The following is a 16293-nucleotide window of genomic DNA, read 5'->3' as shown; positions in this document are numbered from 1 at the left end:
ACCTCTGACTCCGAAGCCCAGGCTCTTTCCACTGAGCCCCGCTGCTTCTTTTATAAGGCAAGAAATATTAAAGGTTTCTTTCACAGTGTTACCGAATGAAGAGTTAACACGAGTCCCATATTTTGTGATAAATCAGAGGTTCTTCCAAAAAAACCACCACAAAACAAAGTAGTCTTATTGTTTAGTGGAAATTCTCTTTCACAATAACTTCTCTTCACGAGCAAATGGAGCTTTGTGTCAGGGAACAAGTCTTGCAGGGAGAGAGCAAGTAGTTGCGGGAGGTTTGGAAGAGTTAAAGGGTCGTCAAGATGCCGTTTTTGCTTTCCCACACAAGTGAGGGATCTGTGTCGTCTTCGGTGGTATGTGCTGAGCCCTGACTATGCGCAGAGCACTCTACTAGCGCTTGGGAGAGTCTCCGTGGCCACTTTCGGAGACCTGTCATAAGTCCAGTTGGAGATCTGGCACGCTAAGACTTTCACTCACAGTTGGACTGGATGAGGGCCATTCCTTCCTTTGCCTTCCTGGAGTTGTGGGTCGTTCGTTTAGCTCAGAGCCACGAGCCATTCCAGAACTGGCTTAATTGAAATCCACTAGGTGTTTAATAGTTTAACTTTTCTCCCCCCAAACAGGTCCCTTCGGTATATCTATACCAAGTGTGCTCTTTTCGGTGTGATTTCTTTAGTAGATCTGTCTGGGGAAGGAAGGAAATGCCCCAACTGACACCTTATTTCCAGGAAAGTTCTTCAAAGCCAGCAACAGGTGGTGGAAGGGATTTTGAGTGACTTGAATGAATCTGGTTACTGGCTCCCGGAAGTCTGTGTTGAGGTAACAGAGCAAAAAAATGGAATCTTTCTCCCATCTTGGCGGGGTTCATCAGCATGTCATAACCACAGAGTAACTGCTGTCGCAGAGATGGATCACTTGCGTTGTCCAACAGAACCTGAAAGAAGAACTGGCAATGGTTACGATAATAATCCGGGACTCAAAACATGTGATTACGCTTTTTCTGAGGTTGAAGAGAATGTCCCCGTCAGCTAAATTCCCCCTTTGCAGAAGAGCTACTAATCCTCAGGTAATACGATCCGCTGCAGAGTTTGGCAAGAGAGCAACTAATTTCAGGCGGCAGTGACTAATTTATTCCCTTTGAGTTCTGCTCTTCTCGAACCTCCACAAAAACTAAGCAGTCGGAGCGGAAAAAAGATTAGGATTAAATAACGGTCCCGTGGGTTAAAGGCACCGAACATGCTAAGTACCAGCAGATGGAATGATCTGTTTCACCCTGCGGTGAAAATACGTTGGATAAACAGGTTCCATAAACGTCTAAAAAAAAAAATAAAAATCCATTACAATTTCAATGTTCCCTACTTGACTACCTTCTCTCCCTAGGCTGAGCCCCATATTATTGCTGCATTATACTCTCCCAAGCGCTTAGTACAGTGCTCTGCACGCAACAAGCGCTCAAATACAAAGGGCTAGAAAAGAAACACAGATGGGCCTCGGACTTGCTACCCAATTGGCTCCCAAAAAGTGTCGGCAGTTTGTAAGGTCAACACTTTGCACCATCATAAACTGTTATAATAATTTTGGTATTTGTTTAGCGCTTACTATGTGCTGAGCACTGTTCTAAGCGCTGGAGTAGATACGGGGTAATCAGGTTGTCCCCCGTGAGGCTCACAGTCTTAATCCCCATTTTACAGATGAGGTCACTGAGGTACCGAGAAGCAGCGTGGCTCAGTGGCAAGAGCCCGGGCTTGGGAGTCAGAGGTCATGGGTTCGACTCCCAGCTCTGCCACTTGTCAGCTGTGTGACTGTGAGCAAGTCACTTCCCTTCTCTGTGCCTCAGTTACCTCATCTATAAAATGGGGATTAACTGTGAGACTCACGTGGGACGACCTGATTACCCTGTATCTCCCCCAGCGCTTAGAACAGTGCTCTGCACATAGTAAGTGCTTAACAGATACCAACATTATTATTATTATTGACTTGGCCAAGGTCACACAGCTGACAAGTGGCAGAGCCGGGATTCGAACCCACGACCTCTGACTCACAGACCTGGGCTCTTTCCACTGAGCCACGCTGCTTCTCAGCCTTCTGTTACAGGCCCCCAAAAGGCACAAGGTAATATTTAGGCCAGGGATATTTGCATTCAACACAGAAAACGCTCTCGGTCGCGAAGAAGTAGCCACTGAAAATGAGTTACCTTCAGCCGGGCGTCAATACCCATATTTTGCAAAAACGTCTGCTGTTTTATGGGTCCCAAAGAAGCCACTTTTCCCCGTATCATTCTACGCAGATAGCTGAAGTCCACGTCGGCTGTTAAGTCTGCCGTTCCTGGGGCTGTTAAGACATCGTGAAGCTTATGGCCCTGAAAGCCCTAAAAATGTAATTAGGGGAATTCTGATTATCATCTGCAGTAATCGATTCGAGGACAAAAAAAAATTGAGAAATAGAAATTGAGAAAACGGATGCACAGCTGACTGCAGGGAGGTTAATGCCCTGACACTGGGATGCAGAAATAAGAATGTAGTTTATAAGAACCACAAAAACTGACCCGGTTTATGTAGCCAAACCCTGACAAGGGTACTGAGTCAAGTTTGGGAAACTTGAATTTGGTGAGAACTATAAAGATGAGTAATGGATTAATAATAATAATAATAATAATAATGTTGCTATTTAAGTGCTTACTATGTGCAAAGCACTTTTCTAAGCGCTGGGGTAGGTACAAGGGATTTAGGTTGTCCCGTGTGGGGCTCCCAGTCTTCATCCCCATTTTACAGTTGAGGGAACTGAGGCCCAGAGAAGTGAAGTGACTTGTCCAAGGTCACACAGCTGACAGGTGGCAGAGGCGGGATTAGAACCCACAGTTAGAAGGAACCATCTATGGTGAAATATTAAAGGAACTAATGTGAATCAACCTGGAGAACCGAAACTTGGGGAGAAAGTTGAGCAACTTGAAGGTTTGCTTTATATAAGAGAGAGAAGCAGCGAGGCTCAGTGGAAGAGCCCGGGCTTGGGAGTCAGAGGTCGTGGGTTCTAATCCCGGCTCTTCCACTTGTCAGCTCTCTGATTTTGGGCAAGTTACTTCACTTCTCTGGGCCTCAGTTACCTTATCTATAAAATGGGAATTAAGACTGTGAGCCCCATGAGGGACAACCTGATCACCTTGTAGAACAGCACTTGGCACATAGTAAGTGCTGAACAAATGCCATCATTGTTATTATTATTATAAACTGGGAGTATGAGGATTGGTTAACACTCATGACTCCATGAAAAGAGAGGGGGTAAAATGGTGTTAAACCAAGTATAATTTCCCAGAGGAAATAATATAATGTGCATGAATGCATTCCCAAGAGCAAAAAAAACACTGGCCAAAGCAATATAAACATTTTAGGAATGATAAAAGCACAGTAATGCTACACGATCAAATTGCAGTGTAAATATACACCAATAAAAGATTTTGAATCAGATGCTGGACTATGTGTAAATATTTGATTTTTGATATATTTTAAATACTATTGGCAAAATACATCTTGTGCTCACACGCTAAAGCAGGGTCATTAATCTAATACTAAACGGAACAAATAGCTACCGAAAAGGGCTTAAAATCTAAGTCAAACTACTTCAAGGTTGGGGACCGAAGATGACCTTGTGAGAGGAGAAAGTGTTTTTGGGCCACAGCAAACTGGGAATGCGCTGCAAAACCGGAGCATAATCACCGAGTGAGAAAATGCCCTAAAAAATCGCAGCTCTAAAATGTAATAGTGCTATTCAAAAAAAGCAACAGAGGGCATTAGAGTGGTGGGGATCCCTGGCGTTCAGGGATTGTAGAAAGACGGATCAATCCCACTGGGGTGTTATAGAGAAGCAGCGTGGCTCATTGGAAAGAGCCCGGGCTTAGGAGTCAGAGGTCACGGGTTCTAATCCCGGCTCTGTCAGCTGTGTGACTTTGGGCAAGTCACTTCACTTCTCGGTGCCTCAGTTCCCTCATCTGTAAAATGGGGATGAAGACTGTGAGCCCCGTGTGGGACAACCTGATTACCTTGTATCTCCCCCGGCGCTTAGAACAGTGCTCGGCACATAGTAAGCGCTTAACAAATACCAACACCATCATCATTACTCAGATCGTATCGGCCCACGGTTGGCTCCCTCGTTATGTCTCCCCTCGGGCCGCATTAAACCACCCACCCCGCTCCCCTCGAGGCCGCGGACCAGCTTTCTTCCTCTAATTTCCTTCCTTCCTTCTTCCCTCTCTCCAAGAGGCACTGGGTCAGCATTTCCGACAGGCGATGTTGAGGGGGCTGGGGCGAAGACGAGAGCAGCATGTGTTGGAGCTCTCAACAAGGGGGCTTTAAAGAGTTGGAGCATCACTGAGTTATCCACAGGGAAGAAGCTCTCCAAAATGAGGACTATCGGGTCCTGAAACAGAGGGTCCAAGAAGCTCCCGTGGAGGCACGTTGGGGAGATAGACAAGGAGATGGGCAAGATGACCTTAAGGTCAGGGAGATTTCCTGTTTAATTGAAAGGTGACATGCTGCAAAATGTGCTCCTGGGAGAGAGTTGCACTCTTACTAACGGAATAGTTATCGCCCTTACCCTAAAGGTATCCATCTTGGTTCCATCGTGACCATAATCGGCGATTAGTGCTGCGCCACCTGTCTCTTCAATACGCTGAGAAAGCCTCTGGACGATCACACCCGCATCAGGGCACACTTCCACGTGATCTCTTGTTTCTTCTTTCTAGTACAGACAACAACAGTGCTACTTTCAGGGTTTCCAGGGTTTCCAGACCCCAATCCCTCCCTCAAGTGGTCAAACCCTCTGCTCCACATCCCCGCCAGTAAGGGGAAAGTGTGAAAAAAGCTCAGCTTCTTAGCCCCGCAACAGTTCCGTTCCTTAAACCCTCCATCTCCATCCCTAGACGGAACTCAGGGCAGTGAGAGGGTACAGCTGAGTTAGTGGACGTGCTCCCTGCCCTGGAGGAGTTTACCGCCTATGGGGAGTGAGATCCCGAAAGAATAGACAGATGGAAGGAGAAGCGGTCAGTGCTTAAATAGTAGGGTGAGTCGATACAGGTGGTTGTGAGTACACAAGTGTGTCCCGCAGAAGTAATGAAGTGGTCAAGGGGAGGTAATTATAACCTGGGAGGGGGCAGGGAAGAAGGTGCTTAATTAGGGCAAAGTATGATTTCAGGCAGGCATTAAACGTGAGGAGCAGTGGGTATTGCCAGACGTAAAAGGGGAGAAAGTTCAAGGCTGGAGGGAAGAGTGAGCAAGAGGTCTGCGGGGAGGAGAAGTGGCAGTAAGTCATAGTGATTAGGTGGGCTTGAAAAAAACAAAATATGCAAGCTGGGATGTAACTGGAGAAGAGAGTGGGCATATAAGAGAGCTGATTCGGTGCCTTAAAACCAACGGTCAGGAGTTCCTGCTTGACTGGAGAGGAAGGGACCCTTGGAGGCTTTTGAAGAATGAGGAGACATATGCAAAATGATATTTTAGAAAAGTGAATCGGGCAGCAGAGTGAAGTCTGGACTAGAGAGGTTAAACCCTGGAGTCAGGGAGACCGGGGAAGAGGCTGGTGCAGCTAGGATATGACAAGTGCTTCGATCAATGAGGGGGCATTTTGGATGGAGAGGATGGATTCTGGCGATGTGATAATAATAATGTTGGTATTTGTTAAGTGCGTACGATGTGCAGAGCACTGTTCTAAGCGCTGGGGTAGATAAAGGGGGTGACTGAATATGGAGGGGTGCGGAGCGAGAGAGGAGTCATGGATAACACCAAGGTTGTGGGTTTGAGAGAGGGGAAGGATGGTGGGGTTGTCACCAGTGATGGGAAACTTTAGGGGTGGAGAGGATTTGGGGGGGAAGAGGTGGAACTTCCGAAAGCTGGGCAACAGATTTGGGAGGGAAGAGGTGGAGCTTTCAAGAGCTGGGCTACATGGAGGGTGGAAGAGGAAAGTAGAGGGAGAAGAGTCGGGACCAGCGTACGGGTGGTATCTGGTGTGACCCGAGGACGTTACTTCCCTAAGGAGAAGCAGTAGGGATGGTATTGTGGAGGTGATGCAGGGAGCACAGGGTGGGGAGGGGGACTGACTTACCTACAGCAGCTGGATGTAATATTGGGAATATACATTTGTATGCTGAGGTAAATCAGCAAATAATCCGGGTCTCATTCCCCAGAGGCAAATATTGTGGGCTGGTTGTCACCTGGGGAACATCTCTACCCTCCACTTTCTGTGAAAGAACTAAGACTGCTGTCGAAGTCCTTGTTTTAAGGGAGAATTCAAAACATCGTGTCTTACCTGTATGAAGAGTTCTGCAGGAGTGGAAGAAGGAGCCAAGACAAACCTGAGTTTGTCAGAAACGAGTGGGTCCACATCAATGAAAATTTCACGCCATCCCTGTGGTGTCTTCTAGGTAATTAAGAAAAACGACGTTGGTTTTGTCTTCCAGATTGCTTCCGGTGCAGGATGACTTTTTTTTTTTTTAATACAAAGTAAACGGGGGAGGAGGAGCAGTGGAACACATAGCTATTACTGCTAAGAGAGGAGAAGGATGAGGAAAAGCGGTAGCAGAAATGTAAAAGGACAACCAAGTCCACATTGGGGGTGAGTGGCCACCATTGAAGAGCAGCAGTTATCATCAAAATGACCGCAAGACAATGGGCCAATATACAAGCTCCCTAAACAAACAATCCAAACCACACTTAACAATGGGGAGGACCCAGGGACACAAATGATTCCCTTCAACTGGAGAGTTTCATATTTATCTGCTCTGCTGGCGACCTCATAAACCGTGGGGAAGAAACCGTTATTTTCAATCCCATGGGGTCTCCGGGGGCACCGGCTCTCAGGGGAAGAGAGGGTCCGAAGACCCCATCTCTGCCCTGGAAGATTTTTACAATCTGATGGGAGGGCCTTGTAATTTCATCTGGGGGTGACAACAGGGCATTTCATAATAAAGACAATGTTCCCTTAAGCTCCTGCAGCAAGGGAAACACCCCTCCCCCCCACAAAATAAAAACACAAAACAGCTCTATTGGATCGTTTGGGGAGACCATATTGGGATTCTAGAACCTAAATCCACTATTTCCCACAGATTCTTGTTACCTTTCTACACTGTTTCTATTTGCACAATGTTGCATGGTTATCCTTAGGTGATATGAAGTTCTTAAGGCAACTAATGTTTTTTCCAACAATACCTGAAACTTATGCACTGGTAGAGCATCAAAAAATTCATGTGCTAAGTAAAAGCTGTAGCCTATTGGGGGAAAAAAAAGAGAAAAGGAAAGAAAACTCAAAAAAAAAAAAGCAATGGATCAATTCATCTGTACATCAATAATGTATAAGCTTGGTTCCATCTGGTTCTACTATTTCCTGCATCTGCCACTAAAAATTATTAGGACTCTCTCTGAGAAGTTTAAAATCCATAACCAATATCTTTCACTTCCTTTAGGCACCTCCCACCTGTGCTGAAAGGGAACAATTACTTTTGTGCCACACTTTCCTCACACTCCCCCAACGTAAGAGCTACTCGGGTACAAGAGTCAAACAAAATTAGAGAAGGAGCACGGCCTAGTGGCTAGAGCACGGGCCCGTGAGGCAGAAGGACCTGGGTTCTAATCCCAGCTCTGCCACTTGCCTGCTGTGGGCAGGTCACTTCACTTCTCCGTGCCTCAGTTACCTCATCTGTAAAATGGGGATTAAGCCTGGGAGCCCCAGGCGTCCAACTTGAATAGCTTCTATCTACCCCGGCGCTTAGAACAGTGCAGGGCACATGGTAAATGCTTAATAGACACCACCATTATTGTTAATACTATTATAGGAAGAAGCCAAAAAAGACACCAGTAAAATAACGATTGAAACGGTCGTGGGGCAGAAAATCAGAAGATGGGGTTACCGTTTCCAATTAGGTCGGAGCCTTCCAGCAAATAATTTTGCTTCTCTACGTATAAGGGAAAAGGGATACTTATGATAAACATTCTTCCACAAAGAAACTCCCAAAATTACCTTGAGGCACATCTTGCAGATCCCTGTACCAGTTAATTGGGATCCCTGTCTTCGTTACCCCGCTCATGTAGACCGGAGAGCCATCATCACGCTCTAATGGCGTTTTTTCTCCGGTCAGTGTGGAGGCTTGGATTTCACTTAATTTTTGGCTTACTTCTACCATGTGGACAGAAATGTCACAGTTTTTCAGAACAGACCCAAGCTGATTAAATACCTGAGAATTACAGGGGAAAAATACATAAGCGAATGACAATATTTCTCTGTTGCCTAGATTTTGGAGTTTCATTTAATTCCACAAATCGTTCAATTCAAGTGGAAGTAACACTCAGAGGCGGGGACTTCCATTAACAGTATTCGTTCATTCCTTCAATCGTCTTTATTGAGCGCTTACCGGGTGCAGAGCGCTGTACTAAGCGCTTGGAAAGTATAATTCAGCAACAAATGGAGACAATCCCTACCCAACAACAGGCTCACAGTCTAGAAGGAGGGTGGCGGACAACAAAACAAGTAGATGGGCATCGGTAATACAACGGTATTTTCCAGTACACAAGGTATTTACTAAAGACATTAAACCACCACGATGCAATTATGACCATCAAATCGAAATGTAATCTAGAGTCTCATTTAAACATTTTTTTTTTTTTTACCAATTCAAACTGAGAAGAGAAAAAACAAGTTTGAAAATGATTTGGGCACATATAAATTACCTACCCGTAAAATATCACCCGTCAGAGTGCCCCTTCCTGGGCCCAGCTCCACCAGTTGGAAAGTTGAACTTTTTCCAGCCGCCATCCATTCACTGATGTACCATATCCCTAGTAACTGAGCGTAGAGTGATATAAAATTAAAAGAAACCTATACAATATAAATTTTTTTAATGGTATTTGTTAAGCGCTTACTATGTGCCAGATACTGTACTAAGCGCTGAGGTAGATACAAGAAATTCAGGGTGGACACAGTCCCCGTCCCACACGGAGCTCACAGTCTTAATCTCCATTTCAGAGATGAGGTAAGTAGGCACAGAGAAGTGACTCGTCCAAGGTCACACAGCAGACAATTTTACATATTCCGGTCCCTCCCCGGCACCCCACCGGCAATCCCAATTAAAACCACGGGTGAAACATATATAAATCACTTTAACGATTTTAATTTTTAGGTATTTTAATTTATTCTTGGTGTTCAGGCCTGTCTACCAAGGAAATGAGTCCTATTTGTAGTACCGAACAATTATAGTGAGAGCTCAGTCACGTAAGTTTATCACAGACTTAAACCGTTTACCATCTCAACTGAATAGTACCTCGCCAAAGATTTGACTTATTTCAGGTGAAGTTACAAAATCTCCCTTTTCGCCCAGCACGTCATGATGCACATAGTATCCCTAAGCAGAAGAAAAAGAAATGTTCGAGTTAACCAACATACACAACGCTTTTCCTCAATCCACAGAACCCTTCAGGAAATTAGGAGTATCCTGAGCTTCCACGATCAGAAATAATGTCCCTTAAAAGTCATTCCTTTAAGACTCACTTCCTGGTCATGCCATTCCAATAGACACCTTAGTATTTGTGTTTCTGCATTTATCTATTTATTTAACTGCCTACTTTGCTTTTTATCACTCGTGTCTATGCTCTACTTCTTTACTTTAAATCTGGTTTTTTTATCTGCTTGTCTCAATAGAGAAGCATCAATAATCAGTGGTATTTGAGCGCTGTGTGCATAACACTGGGCTGAGGAGAGTTGGTAGACACGCTCCCCGCCCAGGATGAGCTTACGGTCTAGAGTAGTGTAGACTGGATCCATGGTATTTTACTTTTATTGTTATGGTCTCCAATGCCGAGGACACTACTCTGTGCAGTGCAGCTGCTTATTATCGTTGATGGTGTCTCGGACTTAACGCGGTCAAAAGAGAACTCCTCATCTTCCCACCCAAACCCCGTCCTCTCCAGTTCTTTCCCACTACTGTAGACAACCCCATTACCCCCCCGCCTCGCCAGTCCATAACCACCGGCATTACCCTGAAGTAATTTCTCTCATTCAACATATTCAATATGCCAGCAAATCCAATCAGTCCTACCTTCACCACCTGTCTAAAATCTGCCCATTCATTCATTCATTCATTCATTCATTCAATAGTATTTATTGAGCGCTTACTATGTGCAGAGCATTGTACTACGTGCTTGGAACGCACAGTTCGGCAACAGATAGAGACGTTAGCTTCTCCCACCTTGATGACCGCATCAGCCTCCTCGCTGACCTCCCTGCCTCCTGTCTCTCCCCGCTCCGGTCCTTCCTTCGCTCTGCCGCCCGCATCATTTTTCCGCAAAAACTGCTCGGTCCACGGCTCCCCGCGCCTCCAGAACCTCCCGTGGCTGCATCGGACTTCTTACCGTCGGCTTTAAGGAGCTCGATCAGCGTCCTTCTTGTACCTTATCTGGGTGAGTGCCTACTAATAATACTGCTGGCATTTGTTAAGCGCCTGCCATGGGCCAAGCACTGTTCTAACACCTTCTTCTGACACCAACCGATTCACTGTACGTCGGTCTCGTCTAGCTCGCCACCAACCCTCGCCCACACCCTGTGGCCTCCCCTTTCATATCCGCCGCCCACCACTCTCCCCTCCTTCAAAACCTGATTAAAATCACATCTCCCCCATGAAGCCTTCCCTGGCTAAGCCCTCGATTCTCTTCGACTCTCTCCCTTGAATCCGTACCTTTTCTTCGTGGGATCTCGACAGTCACCCCACCTTTCTGTACTTTATCTGTCTGTCTCCCCCTGTAATCACCTTGTGGGCAAGTAATAAATCAACTCTTTTGTACAGTACCCTCCCAAACGCTTAATACAGTGCTCTGCACACGGTCAGCGCTCGATACACACTTCTAATTGACTGACGGACGGTGTTGACGAGGCAGTCCGCCTTTGCTGGGGGCCAGGGCCTATGGTGAGTGGGGACCCAGATTCATTCCGTCGTATTTACTGAGCGCTTACTGTGTGCAGAGCACCGCAGACCGTGAGCTCGAGGAAAGCGGCCATCATCTCTGTTCTGTTGTACCCTCCCGAGTGCTGGGTACAGGGCTCCGCATGCAGGAAGTGCTCGAAAAATACGACTGACTGACGTTTGAACAGGGCGGCACGCTAACCCTGCTACGGTCCCGGCGTCCGGGGCGAGTCCTCTGTCTCCCTTGGGTTTCCTCTCTTATAAAAACCTCCCTTTTCCCTACGAGCGTCCAGGAGACCAACAGTCTTGCCTCAGCGACTCGCACCCAAGTTACACTGGCCACACACACGCCCTCAGCACTTCCGTACTTCACGTTAGCGGCAGCGTGGCCTAGTGGAAAGAACGTGGGCCTGGGAGGCAGAGGATCTGGATTCTAATCCTGGCTACGGGACTTGCCAGCTGAGTGATGGTGGGCAAGTCACCTAACTTTTCTACGCCTCATTCTGGTCATCGCTAAAACGGGGACAGATAATAATAATAATGTTGGTATTTGTTAAGCGCTTACTATGTGCAGAGCACTGTTCTAAGCGCTGGGGGAGATACAGGGTAATCAGGCCGTCCCACGTGAGGCTCACTAATCCCCATTTTACAGATGAGGAAACTGAGGCACAGAGAAGTGAAGTGACTTGCCCACAGTCACACAGCTGACAAATGGCAGAGCTGGGATTCGAACTCACGAGCCCTGACTCCAAAGCCCGTGCTCTTTCCACTGCACCACGCTGCTTCTCTACAGTGGGTGACAGATGTTCACCCACCGCTGAGAATGAGTCTCATGCGAGACTGGGGCTGATTATCCTCTATCTACCCTTCTGCTTATCGCACAGTCAGTGTTTCCCAAGCAGTACAATTCTGATTATTATTACTCCTGAATGTAGCAGGCACTCAATAAATACCGGCGGGGGCCTGGCAAGCTCTGAGGCTGTTTCTGGCCGGGTGACTACTAAGTCGATGATGATGACGATAATAATAATGACAATAGTGGTATTTAAGTTCTTACTATGTGCCAAGCACTGTACTAAGCGCTCGGGGTAATAATAATAATACTGACGATGGTATTTGTTAAGCCACGCGCTGTACTAAGCATATCTGTTAGGCACTTACTATGTGCCAGGCACTGTAGTAAGCGCTTGGGTGGATATAAGCAAATTGGATTGGACACGGTGCCTGTCCCACGTGGGGCTCACTGTCTCAATCCCCATTTTACAGATGAGGGAACCGAGGCACAGAGAATTAGAGCAACTTGCCCAAGGTCACACAGCAGACAAGTGGCAGAGCGGGGATTAATAATAATAATAATAATAATAATATTTGTATTTGTTAAGTGCTTACTATATGCAGAGTACTGTTCTAAGCGCTGGTTAGATACAGGGTCATCAGGTTGTCCCACCTGAGGCTCACAGTCTTAATCCCCATTTTACAGAGGAGGGAAATGAGGCCCAAAGAAGTGACTTGCCCACAGTCACCCAGCTGACAAGTGGCAGAGTCGGGATTCGAACCCATGACCTCTTTCCCAAGCCTGGGCTCTTTCCATTGAGTCCCGCTGCTTCTCTAACCCACAACCTTCTGACTTCCACCAGGCCTGTGCTCTATCCACTCTGCCATGCTGCTTCCAGATACAAGATAACCAGGTCCCATCTAGGGCTTTGCAGGAGGAAGAAGAGGTACTAATAATAATAACTATGATATTTGTTAAGCGCTTACTATGTGCAGAGCACTGTTCTAAGCACTGGGGGAGATACAAGTTAATCAGGTTGGATACAGTCCCCATCCCACATAATAATTAGACTGTAAGCCCGTCAAAGGGCAGGGACTGTCTCTGCTACCGATTTGTACATTCCAAGCGCTTAATACAGTGCTCTGCACATAGTAAGCGCTCAATAAATATTATTGAATGAATGAATGAATAATAATAATGTTGGTATTTGTTAAGCACTTACTATGTGCAGAGCACTGTTCTAAGCGCTGGGGGAGATACAGGGTCATCACGTTGTCCCACACGAGGCTCACAGTTAATCCCCATTTTTGCAGATGAGGTCACTGAGGCCCAGAGAAGTGAAGTGACTTGACCAAGGTCACACAGCAGACAAGTGGCAGAGCCGGGATTAGTACCCACGACTTCTGACTCCCCAGCCCGGGGTCTTTCCACTAAGACTGAATTCCTATTTTACAAATGAGGGAACCGAGGCACAGAAACGCTAGGTGACCTGCCCCAGGGGGACTAGAACCCAGGCCCGTGCTCTCGCCGTTAGGACACGCTGCCTCAGGTGAATCGTGAGGCCATCCGGCCCCGCCGTGCCCGGGGACTACCGTGCGGAGAAGCGGTGAGGCTGCTGCCGGCGCCGCCGGACTCTTCCAGGCGCTGGGTTCAGTGCTCTGCACATAGTAGGCGCTCAATAAATACTACTGGATGAATGAATACCTTGGCAGGGTTGGTCAGGGCCTCGCGCATGTACTCGGCCACCGTAATGGGGCCGGTGGCTTTGACTTTGGCCAGGAGGTGCCGCAGCATGGACGGTCGGGGGTCGTCCTGGGCGGGCGCCCGCCCGGAGCTCAGGGGTCTGCTTCTCCAAGGCCGAGCGGCCACGAGCGGACCTTGAAGAAGGAAACAGAATAATAATTAATAATAAGAATAATAATAGTTGTACTTGTTAAATGCTTACTATATGCCTTGTTAAGCGCTTACTATGTGCCAAGCATGGTTCTAAGCACCGGGGTAGATACAAGTTAATCAGGTTTGGATACAGTCCCCGTCCCACACAATAATAATAATAATGTTGGTATTTGTTAAGCACTTACTGCGCGCAGAGCATTGTTCTAGGCACTGGGTTAGGTACGAGTTAATCAGGTTGGATACAGTCCCCGTCGCACACAATAATAATGTCGGTATTTGTTAAGTGCTCACTATGTGCAGAGCACTGTTCTAAGCGCTGGGGGAGAGACAGGGTCATCAGGTTGTCCCACGTGAGGCTCACAGTTAATCCCCATTTGAGAGATGAGGGAACTGAGGCACAGAGAAGTGACTTGCCCACAGTCGCACAGCTGACAAGCGGCAGAGCCGGGATTCGAACCCATGACCTCGGACTCCCAAGCCCGGGCTTTTCCACTGAGCCATGCGGCTTCTCGTACTTGTATTTATTAAGCACTTACTGTGTGCCAGGCACTGTCCAGTGCTTAAAACAGTGCTTGGCGCACAGTAAGCGCTTAACCAATGCCATCGTTACTATTATTACTAAGTGCTGGGATGGATATAAGTGGGGATGAAGACTGTCAGCCCCACATGGGGCAACCTGATGACCTTATATCTACCACAGCACTTAGAACAGTGCTTGGCACACAGTAAGAGCTTAATACCATCATTATTATTATTATTAAAATGGGATGAAGCCTGTGAGCCCCATGTGGGACAGGCTGATCACCTTCTATACCCCCCACACTTGGAACAGTGCTTGGCACATAGGAAGCGCTTCACAATCACCATCATTATTATTATAATGATGGGAACTGTCAGTCCCATGTGGGAACGCCTGATGACCTTCTATTCCCCCGCCCCCAGCGCTTAGAACAGTGCTGGGCACATAGTAAGCGCTTCACCAACGCCATTATTATTATTATTAAAATGGGGATGGGGACTGTGAGCCCCACGTGGGACTGTCAGCCCCGCCTGACGACCCTGTAACCAACCCAGCGCTTACAACAAGGCTTGGCACGGAGCAGTCACCCCACAAAAGAAGCTGCGCGGCTCAGCGGCAAGAGCCCGGGCTTGGGAGTCTGAGGTCATGGGTTTGAATTCCTGCCCTGCCACTTGTTCATTCAATTCATTCAATAGTATTTATTGAGCGCTTACTATGTACAGAGCACTGTACTAAGCGCTTGGAATGAACAAGTCGGCAACACATAGAGACAGTCCCTGCCGTTTGACGGGCTTACTTGTCAGCTGGGTGACTTTGGGCGAGTCACTTCCCTTTTCTGGGCCTCAGTGACCTCATCTGTAAAATGGGGATGAAGACTGGGAGCCCCACGAGGGACAACCTGATGACCCTGTATCTCCCCCAGCGCTCAGAGCAGTGCTCTGCGCGTAGTAAGCGCTTAACAAATACCAACATTATTATTATTATAAGATGGGGATTAACTGGGAGCCTCACGTGGGCCCACCTGCTGACCCCGTTATCTCCCCCAGCGCTTCGAACAGTGCTCGGCACCTAGTCGGCGCTTAGCAAATACCAACATTATTATTATTATTAAAATGGGGATGAAGACTGGGAGCCTCACGTGGGCCCCCCTGCTGACCCCGTATCTCCCCCAGCGCTTAGAACAGCGTCTGCACACAGTAAGCGCTGAACAAACACCAACATGATTGTTATTATTAAAATGGGGATTAACTGTGAGCCTCAATGGGGGCCAACCTGCTGCCCCCGTCTCTCCCCCAGCGCTTCGAACAGTGCTGCGCACCGAGTCAGCGCTGGAGAAGCAGCGTGGCTCAAGGGCAAGGGCACGGGCTTTGGAGTCAGGGCTCATGAGTTCGAATCCCAGCTCTGCCACTTGTCGGCTGTGTGACTGTGGGCGAGTCACTTCACTTCTCTGGGCCTCAGTTCCCTCCTCTGTAAAATGGGGATGAAGACCGTGAGCCCCACGTGGGACAACCTGATTCCCCCTCTGTCTACCCCAGCGCTTAGAACAGTGCTCGGCACGTAGTAAGCGCTTAACAAATCCCAACATTATTATTATTAACAAATCCCAACATTATTATAAAGTGGGGATGAAGACTGGGAGCCTCAGGTATTTCCCAACATTATTATTATTAACAAATCCCAACATTATCATTATTATAAAGTGGGGATGAAGACTGGGAGCCTCAGGTATTATTACTATTATAACAAATCCCAACATGATCATTATTATAAAGTGGGGATGAAGACTGAGCGCCTCCCGTGGGGCCACGTGCTGCCCCCGTCTCTCCCCCAGCGCTTCGACCAGTGCTCTGCACCGAGTCAGCGCTTCTGAATTCTTCTTCTTCTCCTTTTGCCGTGGGGCAGGGACGGTCCCCGTCGGGGCACCGTCCGTCCCCAGCGCTTCGCCCAGTGCTGTGCCCCGAGTGAGCGCTGCCCGCACCGGGCCGAAGGCGGGGGAGGAGGGGGCGTCTCTCACGGCAGCGCAGGGCCCGGGGCAGGAGGGCCATGGCGGCCTCCCTCCGCCTCTCCTCTCCGGGGGCAGGACGACCGGAAGGCGCCGCCGCCGCCGCCGCCTCGTGCCGCCGCGCGCCGCAAGTCGCCGGCGGCTCGCGCCGCCGCGCGCGG

At 47.9% G+C, this 16293-nt stretch overlaps 1 protein-coding gene across 2 annotated transcripts; it reads right to left on the bottom strand.

The window, feature by feature from the left end:
* Nucleotides 1-164: 164 nt before the first annotated feature.
* Nucleotides 165-16230, bottom strand: NDUFAF7 (NADH:ubiquinone oxidoreductase complex assembly factor 7). 2 transcript variants are annotated; one of them, XM_029051941.2, is made up of 10 exons: nucleotides 16145-16230; nucleotides 13419-13591; nucleotides 9305-9385; nucleotides 8719-8829; nucleotides 8008-8221; nucleotides 7200-7258; nucleotides 6301-6411; nucleotides 4594-4737; nucleotides 2201-2374; nucleotides 165-940 (listed from the first exon to the last, which is right to left on the bottom strand). In XM_029051941.2, the coding sequence occupies exons 1-10, from the start codon at nucleotides 16173-16175 to the stop codon at nucleotides 725-727; spliced, it is 1314 nt and encodes a 437-aa protein (XP_028907774.1). In that variant the 5' UTR covers nucleotides 16176-16230; the 3' UTR covers nucleotides 165-724. The 2 variants fall into 2 exon arrangements, with proteins under 2 accessions (XP_028907774.1, XP_039766262.1); XM_039910328.1 differs by having other exon boundaries at nucleotides 6301-6408.
* Between the last annotated feature and the right edge of the window lie 63 nt (nucleotides 16231-16293).

The sequence above is a fragment of the Ornithorhynchus anatinus genome, chromosome X1 (genome assembly GCF_004115215.2).
Source record: "Ornithorhynchus anatinus isolate Pmale09 chromosome X1, mOrnAna1.pri.v4, whole genome shotgun sequence".
In the NCBI taxonomy this organism is placed as follows: domain Eukaryota; kingdom Metazoa; phylum Chordata; class Mammalia; order Monotremata; family Ornithorhynchidae; genus Ornithorhynchus; species Ornithorhynchus anatinus.
The sequence above is the reverse complement of the archived record's forward strand: the minus strand, read 5'-3'. Positions and strand labels throughout refer to the sequence as shown.